Source organism: Branchiostoma floridae, chromosome 3, assembly GCF_000003815.2.
Source record: "Branchiostoma floridae strain S238N-H82 chromosome 3, Bfl_VNyyK, whole genome shotgun sequence".
NCBI lineage: Eukaryota > Metazoa > Chordata > Leptocardii > Amphioxiformes > Branchiostomatidae > Branchiostoma > Branchiostoma floridae.
In genome coordinates, this window is record NC_049981.1 from 32264127 (window position 1) to 32274488 (window position 10362).

At 40.0% G+C, this 10362-nt stretch overlaps 2 protein-coding genes across 2 annotated transcripts; both read left to right on the forward strand.

Moving 5' to 3' along the window:
- The first annotated feature begins 2539 nt into the window (after window positions 1-2539).
- Window positions 2540-4733, forward strand: LOC118411844 (zinc finger protein 502-like). The gene is made up of 2 exons (XM_035814333.1): window positions 2540-2634; window positions 3836-4733. Exon 2 carries the CDS (start codon window positions 3933-3935, stop codon window positions 4731-4733), a length of 801 nt encoding a protein of 266 aa, XP_035670226.1. The 5' UTR covers window positions 2540-2634; window positions 3836-3932.
- A 3444-nt stretch (window positions 4734-8177) lies between these two features.
- Window positions 8178-9216, forward strand: LOC118411846 (zinc finger protein 525-like). The gene is made up of 2 exons (XM_035814334.1): window positions 8178-8565; window positions 9209-9216. The coding sequence occupies exons 1-2, from the start codon at window positions 8178-8180 to the stop codon at window positions 9214-9216; spliced, it is 396 nt and encodes a 131-aa protein (XP_035670227.1).
- The last annotated feature ends 1146 nt before the right edge of the window (window positions 9217-10362 follow it).

The window sequence follows — 10362 nt, forward strand, 5'->3', positions numbered from 1 at the left end:
AAATTCCTTTATTATCATATTTGGAGATACATGTAACGATGCGCCTCCCCTGAAAAATTTGATTATTTTGTTAGGTAAAGTTTTCATCTTCCGGTGTAGACGCTTAAAAATGATAAACTTCCAGGCCTTTAAAAGACTAATATCTACTTTTGAAAAAACTGAACGTCTCATTGCATCTCGGAGAGGGAAGCTGGAGAAGCATCGGGGTAAGTGGGGAACTTTGTGTTTAATTTGATTTTGAAATGTAGAAATAATCATGAAAGAATATAGAAATGACGTGATAATGATATTTGATTACAATACTGAAATGATTATGCGAGTAATGATACAATGCTTATATGAAAAGATGACATGTAATGTGATAAAATGATATGTAATGATTTGATAACTAAAATGAATAACGTTAGTAATGACATAATAATAATCATATTATATGAGCTGTTAAGTTTACAATGTGGCTGTTAGACTTGGATAGGTTAATATTTAAGGGAGGTTCTTCATTTTCTGTTGTGTGACTGTTATATTTATCAGTGAAAATATAATAAAGAATTATTAAAAAAAAAAAAAAGGACGTCCTCAAGAACGCCAAGTCAGAGTTTGCGGAAGCCTGTGCCTTCAGGCAGAAACTGCTGGCCTCTAAGTACTGGGAAAAGTCTCACCAGAAGTTCCTACAGGCCTGTGGCATCACTGGTAAGAAACAATGATTAACGTTATATCTAAATATACCTCAACAGATAAATATTTTGTACATCTATATACATCTTATTACACAAATTCTTTAATATTTTCATCATCGCTGTCTTTTTGATATTTCAAAAAAATATCTTTCTTGTCTCATCGTTTGAATTCATGTACTTTACAGCCACCGCCAGTGCCCAAGCGGAGGGTGGAGATGCTGAAGCCGATGACCCCAACTGAGGTTCTGACAACAATAGAGAGCGTCTGCCTAATGCACTGTAAATAAAGTGGTTTGACAGTGGGTTGTAATTAAAACGTTATTTGCAAATAAATATCTTATATAATGATGCTGTCGATAAACTACTTTAAACATTTTTGAACAAAACAAACAGACAATGCCTCACGTCAAAATTCAGACATTACTGAACACATTAACTTTTTTGTGCATAAGAGATTAATTAGTAATTAGACAATATTATCTTTGCCTTAGATCGCTACTTGGTCTCTTTTTTGTTTTTGTTTTCTCTATTATTAAGGGCTAACCTTGGGAGAGTGCAAAAATAATTACATGATGAAAACAGTTGCTTGTTTTCTCTTCATCGTTTGTCTCAATATTAGAGGTTAATAGAATCTTTTGCATAAAACATTGTAAAAGTTTTTTTTACTAATTCTTCATCACCCCCCCCCCCAACTGACAACACAAAGAAAGTTGAAATATTTGAAACTTATTAAATAAATAATTTGCTGCTAATAGCGTTACATTCTTACTTTGCATTTTTTTAAATGAATGATTTTTAAAAAAATCAAACATTCATGTTTTGCCAGTTAAAAGGTGTGTATGGTATAGAGGGTAACGTTATTGACATAGATATCCTAAATAGCTGCATTAGTCAGACAGACTGCACAGCCTGCTGTTGAAAACCGCAATTTCTACATTTCCAACACCCAGTCGACAACAGTTTCTGCCCTTTGTATGCACCAGACAGATGTCAGCTGAATCAGAGTATTGCACATGTAAAGGACAGGGAATCGGCGTTTTTACATCACCATGGTAACCGTGTTCTGTGGGGATCATGAATAAATCATGACACAGAAATGCACTTTCTCAGACACATATAATGAGTGATGCCTGGTATTTAGGCATGGCGATAGATTTTGTGCTTCTATGAGTTCACAAATTTGAAAGAAAACTCCGACCGTAGCCGACACGGGACTACTTGCTCGTTATGATCCCGATAGATGGAAAAACTAGTACTCTAACCGGCATGTGTTCCCAACGGCAAGTGACTTTACTCACCTAGCTTGAAGTCCGCGATTCCTACCTAATACGCCTCTTGGCTTGCTTGCTTTAAAAGGTACAAAGGTGTCCATCATCATCATCCACTGTGTTCTGCCTCTAAAGTATTGACAGAGTCCTGTCCATACATAGAAATTTACAGCAATCATTAGAGAACAACAACACGGTATAACTCAGAGCTGGGCTGAAGATCTCGGACCGAAGTTTCTGGCAGGCATTTTACAGCATGTTGTTGTCACTTGACTTTCAGCGTCTCTAACACCCAGTCAGCAATATGATTCATATAAATTATTGTCTTTCTGGGATATAACGTTATTATTATCAAAGATGGAACTCATTTAATTTCTTACACATGTACCTTACAATATGCTGAACACCAGAGAAACGAACTAAAAGAAAGGGTGATACAAACACATTGAAGTTCAAAACATGACCAAAGCTTGAAATCAATCATCATCTAATTCTAGTTTACGGCCTTTGTAATATGCGCCGTCACGCGATGAGATTTGGATAATCAGGTACTGCGCCAGCGTTTGACCCTTCACCTTTGACATCAGCCATTTTGATATATCTGCTGATGTGTCCTGTCAGGCTCGTGCTCTCCAGTTTAGTACTAGTATATATTTTGCCCGTTATTTCCCGTTCAGGATTAGTTAAAGGTAAGCATGGTTTTGATCAACAAGACGCAACTATATTTATTTGTCGTGTATAAGCGCTTGTACGTGGTAGATTTTTGTGGATTTGGGGTCGTAGATGTTCCCGATGATCCGAATGTGTCATTGTCTTTTGTGTGGCGCTGCGGGAGGGGCAACAAAGCACAGACTTCTACGATTTTCCAGCGATCCGGAGTCTGGTAGAGACTACCAAAATGTAACTGGGGCGAGGTTGATGACACAGGACTGGACGCTTGTGTAATATATCATACGTATAATATACTAGTGATGATTGTCCCCATATGGGAACCGCCGTATTGCTGACCAGTACCCCAGAGACTTCAGGTTTCTGGGAAAGACTTGCTTGTACCCTCTCGAGACCGTCGACAGGGGAGGCTCCTTTAGGAACTGACATGACGAATGGGCATGTGTTTCGAATAGTCTGTCCTGGTCGGGTAGATAAAGAGCAGAGATGTAAAGGAAAGGGAGAACAGATTGACCAGAGAAAGGAGAGGAGTGCGAGATTATCCGGTGTGAATAAAGATCAATTTCTGCCACGACAACAACGTTTCTGTTCTCACTCCCTTGCTGTGGATTACCTTCTCTACACTTGGAAAGAGCAAGAGGTGAAGTGTGTCAGAGCATCAGGACTGAGATCAGGACTGAGGGGTTGAAGGGCAACATAACTTAAACTAAAGTTAAAGCATTCATAGCTGAGGCAACTAGGTTCTGAGTCTGAAAAACGTAGATAGAGTGTTAGGCAGAAAAAACAATGCAAAATAATCCTTTTAAAGAGCCTAGTTGCCTCAGCTGAAGGCATACAGGGTCGGAAGCAAGCAGGATAATTTTTAGAAGCTTGGGTTTTTCATATTCAGACTTTTTGTGGTACGTACCTAGTGGGAATTTCCTATCCATTTGTCTTAAACTTCGTTCCCATCATAGCATTTTCTTACCGTACGTTTTCTACAACAGGGTAGGTGTGACAGCAAGCGATGGGTCTCTAACCGAAGTTTTCAAGCAGCATTTAGCAGCCAGCTATTGATAGATGCCGCCAAAATAAAGTTGGGGAAGAATCTGATAAGTCCAACCTCTTATCTTACGGTGCAAGAAGGAACTTTAAAGATCGGAGGATGCAAAGATTAGATACAATTGATTAACGAGTTTGAATTCCAAACCGAGTAATCTCTCTACCTTTTGACTTTTTCAGAGCCATATTTAGGCCCACCGGACCTAGTAGTGACTGGAAAAGAATCACATCGTCCTTTCGGAGGGTGACCAGCGTGGCTACTGCACAAGTAAATAAAATGGCCAGCAAAGGGGACATGGACAGACACATGGCTAAACACACGGGTGGAATGCCTTACAGGTGTGGGGAGTGTGAATACACCACAGATAACCAGTCAAACCTGACCAAGCACAATAAGATGGTACATACCAGTGAGACGCCATACAAGTGTGATCAATGTCACTTCTACACGTGTGGGGAGTGTGAATACAAGACACATTGGCAGCCAAGCCTGACAAGACACATTAAGATGGTACATACCAGAGGGAAGCCGTACAAATGTGACCAGTGTGACTTCTGCACAGCTCGGAAAGGGGACCTGGACACACACATAGCTGAACACTCCGGTGAGAAACCCTACTTGTGTGAGAACTGTGGGTACAGGACAGCCGACAAGATTCAGCTATCTCGTCATATGAGGATGCATCTCCATACAGAACAAAAGCACCAGTGTGACCAGTGTGCCTTCAGCACGCTTTTGAAATCGAGTTTGGACAACCACAAGTTAAAACATGCAAGTGAAAAGCCTTACATGTGTGGGAAGTGTGGGTACAGGACAGATCACTTCTATGTTCTGTCTACGCATATGAAGACACACACAACACAGCAGTCGTTTAAGTGTGACCAGTGTGCCTATTGCACATCTAGAAAATCAGCTCTCATTCAACATATGGCTATGCACACTGATGAGAAACCTTACATGTGTGGTGAGTGTGGGTTCAGGACAGGTTTCAAGTCTGCCCTGTCAAAACATATGAACAAACATACAGAACAGAAGCTGTACAAGTGTGACCAATGTGACTACCGCACCTGCAGCTAAAAAAGGGGACTTGGACAAACACATGGCTAAACACTCTGGAGAAACTGTACAAGTGTGACCAGTGTGGCTTCTGCGCAGCAAAGCAAGGACAGTTGGAGAAACACATCGCTAAACACAAGCACACGGCTGATGATAAACCTTTCATGTGTGGTTTGTGTGGATTCAGGACAGGTGACAAGTCTAGTCTGTCCAGCCATATAAAGAAACACAGAGAAGCTTTGTGATAACAGCTTGGATAGGAAAGTACATCTGGAACTACACACAGCTGAAAAAGCAGACGTGAGTACCATCATGTCCAAACACCCTGGTGAGAGACCCTACATTTACATGTGTGGGCAGTGTGGGTTCAGGACAGATGTATTATTAGTACATGTAAGTCTACCCTTTCCAGACACAGAAAAATGTAGTCTGGAGAATAGTATCAAGGCTGTCTGGATCAAGACCTAGCTAAGCATGTTCCAGTTGGAGAGAAGCCAAACATGTGTGACCACTGTGGCTTGTGCGCAGTTTGGAGAAATGTCAGGGTACACTTTGACAAGGCATGCCGTTTAGGTGTAGTAGTAGTAGTAGTAGACTGGTTTATTGATTGATATAAAACAATCGTAACAAAGTAAAAACAGCCTTGCAGCCTGAGGGGCTGATTTGCGCTGCTTAAATGACAGTCTTTTTGTACCAATACAAAATGTACGATTACAAATTAAAATACATGCTTAGTTCATCACAGTAGAAGACAAATTAGAACAATATACACTATTTACAACTATTGATTGCACTCTGTGATTATAGCAAATGACTCTGACATAGAATGGAACGAGTCGTAGATAGCATTGTGGTCCAAAACTACAGAGCGTTTAGTAGGTTTAGAATTGTTGGGACTGGAATAGATAGATATCGCTTTGTCCCAAGGTGGAAAGGATGTTTGCAAAATCTTGTGTTAGAAAGTAAAGGAGAGAATTCAGGAATATGAGAGGTAGTTGTTACGTTAATAAAAGTTTAATAGACATCCAGGTAGACAAAAAGTAGGAGTTCTAGTTTTGTTCCTATTGTGACTATTGGCACGTACTAGTACAATGACAATTATGTACATGTGGGGCATTAAGTTTCCTCACTATTTCTGTAGTAAGATTTTTGAGGTACAGAGGGAAGGTTAATGTTTCTTGTAATCTTCAATCATAATGCTTTTACATATTGACAATGAGGGTGGGGGCTGGTACCGGCCAAAGTGTGAATAAATATAAAGTCTGGAAGTATAAATTGTTGTAGAGCCAATCTCATTATTAACACTGGCTACTATTAAGGTACAAGTACTGTAGAACAGAGTATCTTGGGAGAATACCTTCAATAATGAGGCCAAATTGTTACGTAATTGACATTTGAGCTGGCCTTTACCGCCATTGCGTTGTGCGCCACACGCGATGACATTTGGGTAATCAGGTAACATTAGAGTGGAACTATGACCTTTGACATATCCTCAAATTTCCTATCCGCCATCTTGAGATTCCTGCCGATGTGTCTGGCCACTTTTTGCCGTATTTCTGTAATTTTTTTCCAGTCCAGGATCAGTTTAAGGTGAGCATTGGGTACCCAATACGTGGATATTGAATAATTGCGTTTGTACCTAGTATAACAGGCGCTGGAACTTAGTAATACGTAAATCTGTCAACCGTATATGTTGCCTTGTGGGGAGGGGGAAAATAATTTTCAGACTTCATTTCACACAAAATTTTGATAAGCACCTAACCCATCGATCTTTAAATTTAATACTGTTCATTTACTGTGCTAGGAGTAGCCAAAGCTTCTTCTCAGCACTTAAGCAAATGTTTCACCAACTATGTTAACCACAGAACATTTTATAATTGTTACCCATATTTTTAACATTTTATAATTGTTACCCATATTTTTTTTATGAGCGAGGCTATTGACACACCCAGTGATAGAAACCACTAAAATGAGGAAATCTTACGATTATATTTGACAATCAACACTCTGAAAAATTCAAATGGCATCCTGTGTCCAATATCAACCCAAAATACGATCTTTTTCACGTGTTTACGGCACAATTTTAAACATCGGAATCTGCTATCAAATAGGGTGCTAGTTTTACTATCACCGCATGTGATCATGGCAGCCATGTTGGATCGGTTAGGAACACGTTCTCAGCTGTGTGTTTACCGACGAATTCCTGCCGTATTGGAGAATTTTCGGCCTCAAAACTTATATCACTAAGGAAGCAAAGTTATAGTTGTTGTTTTACCTCCATTATTTTTAATGTGAAAGAAATATTTTTCCGAGTCGCTGCCGATAGCGCCGGAACCACACGGCCGAAAATTATGACATGTTTTGTGGTCAGTGTCACATTGAAAATGAGTGAGTGTTATTTTTGGTTTATATTGTTAACAGAAACTTTAAAAGTTGTTTATATATAAAATATTCTTATATCAAATGGATGTTTAAAAAGGGAGAAGAAAAATTGAAAAAAAAAAATTTAAAAAAACTCCGGCGCGGACTCGAACCGGGTTGGAGCTGTTATCATGAATTCCCGGGTCAACGTTTTATCCACTACGCTACGCCAAACATACACGGTGAAGGCTGTATTAACAGGTATCCAAATGTAGGGCATAACTTGAATACGTCCGTTCATTCCAAGATTCAAAGATTCCAATGTCTAATCTTCCGAACAATGTCTAATCAACTATTGCTTGTGAAAAATATTGCCAGAAAGGCATGTTACAAGCTCTGATTGGCTGACTGGCATCTCGGTGTGTCAATAGCCTGTTTGGCTATTGGCACACTGAGTGTGTCAATAGCCACAGCGTTTTTTTATTTACCCTCCCGGAGGCTCGATGACTGTTTAGAAGGACGACTATAGGCGAGTTTCTCGGCCCTAGACCAAGAAAATTTGTTGGCCCTGGAGCCGAGAGGCTTACTAGTGAAGGTCCTGCGAACTGTCTGGCATCCAGACTACTTGCGAATGGGTAACGTTTATATCTGAAGCAATCTATACAGGGTTAATTCAGTGACAGTCGTTGTAACTTGTATAGATGTTGTAATTTTTGCATCTTTTTCCTGCATCATGATGCACATAACAGAGAAAAAAAAACATGTCCAATAACATTTTTCTTACATGTTTTCCACAACAGGTCAAATATCACAGCAAGCCGTGGGTATCTAACCGCAGTTTGCCATTGGCAGATGACAAGACTTATAGAAAACAACTTACAAATCTTTACCATCATTATTAGATAAGTCTTGGTGAGAAACCATTTGATATGTCCAACCTCTCCTACTATAATAAGAAACATACAGAGAGCTGTACAAGTGTAACCAGTGTGACATCTGCAGTACGAGAAAAGGGGTCTTATACACACATGGATAAACACGTCGGTGAAAATATGTGGAGATTGTGGGTTCAGGAAAGGCTACAAGTCTCACCCATGAAGTAATATGAAGACATGTACAGGAGAGAAGGCCCAGAAGTGTGACCCAAAAGTCCCCCAGAAGTGTGACTACAGCACAACAAGCAAAGGGAACTTACTAGTAGACAGACTCATGGCTGAACACATGGATGTGAAACACTACATGTGTGGAGAATGCGGTTACCAGGCGGCTGATAAGTCCAGCTTATCACGGCATGCAAAGATACATACAGGAGAGAAGCCGTACAAGTGTGACCAGTGTGACTACTGCACGGCTTGGAAATGGGACTTGGAAAAACACAAGGTAAAACACACCGATGAGAAACCCTACATGTGTGGGGAGTGTGGGTTCAGGACAGGTTACAGGTCTACCTTGACAAGCCATATGAAGAAACATACAGAAGGCTTGCATACAGGTGAGAAACCCTACATGTGTGGGGAGTGTGGGTTCAGGACAGATCACAAATCTACCCTATCACATCATATGAAGATGCATACAAGACAGATACCACACAAGTGTGACCAGTGTGACTACTGCACGTATTGGAACCCAGACTTTATTACCCACATGTCTAAACACTCTGGTGAGAGACCCTACATTTACATGTGTGGGCAGTGTGGGTTCAGGACAGATTATAAGTCCACCCTTACCAGACATACGCAAATGCATTCAGGAGAAAAGCCACACGTACAAGTGTGACCAGTGTTAGTATTCGGTTAGACATCAAGGCCACCAGGACCAACACGTATAGCCAAGCATGTTCATGTTACAGAGAGAAGACGTACATGTGTGACCACTGCATGTGGCATATGCACAGTTTGCTAAGAATGCGGTTTGCTCACTGTTTGTGCTCTGATAATTTGGAGATAGAGAAACAGGGAGGGTTTGATGTTGGTTTCACCGGCTGTAGATACAGACTAAAATGAAGATATGTCAGCCGTAACTTTGGAAGCGTTTAGGTTGCTTAATCATCACTAGGCGATGACAGTCCATTCTTTTACCACGAGCACTTGTACGGTACAAATGTGACGGTTTACATTGTTGGGCTTGTTATCCAGATGGCTGATAGATTCTGTATGGTCAGTTTCTTACTATATTTTCTTCCTATTTGTTTCAACAGCAATGATAATATACATCATGATGGCATTGAATGGTCAATCCCTGCTCTTAAACATTTGTGCATAACTCACCTTTAGGGACGTTTCATTAACACCTGGTGGGCCTGACGGAGTCCATCGGCAGATCAGCTTAAAGGTGTTCATTATAATAAAATAATGTTGATAGAATTGTGTCGTCGATGAAGATTAGGTATCCAGGTGAAAAGATACTCCAAAAAGCAGTTACTCAAGCAACTGGATATGGTTTTGGAATCGGCCAAACGTTTCAAACATCATGCGTTGTTTTTCGTCAGTGACACTGATAATAGAATTGCGTTAGAAGTATTTGCAAACACCAGAGATCAGGCAGTGACATATCTGATGGCTGCAAACATCTTGATAGATAATAAAGCTGTTAACATGTTCTTAAATTTAATCTAACACTTAGAGTCCATTCCAAGACACCATGAGGGTTTTTAGGCGATTGTTAGATCCAGGTTCTTAATGTTGGATCCAGGTTCTTTTCCGATTGAAGATACAGAAACGTCTTGCAGTTCACACTTGTTTATTCCACCCAGTCCGTGATGTTACAATCTTTCAAAAACCCCGATTCCTTCCCTGGATTCCTGTCTATATACAGAGTCTCAGAGAGTACACGTGCACACGTCCGCCTCCTACACACTACCCTTGTGTTCTCTACAACAGCTGGCGTCCTACTCATTTATCACTTTTCAACTCTGAACCTTAAACAGTTTGTTTTTCCAATATGCAAATCATGTAGGTCATGATCACAACCAATGCTAATGTAAGAGTCACTACATCTGCCCTCGCTGACCTCGTTTTTCCCAGTATACCCCTGTCTCAACCAGGGCTGGTTCTCTAACTTCCGGGGAGGGGATACCTTACAACTGCTTTTCTTATTCATTCTATCCTACTCTATTCTAAACTTACAACAGCGATATTTGTAATAAGTCTGAATTATTTTGAATAAAAGAATATCTAATCCACAAGAATTTTTTTTTCTTCAAAAAATTGACTAAGAAAATATTTAACTATTTGAATTCCTTTGAATATTTTAGAAACATTTTGAAAGTAACTGTACAAAAATATCTTTA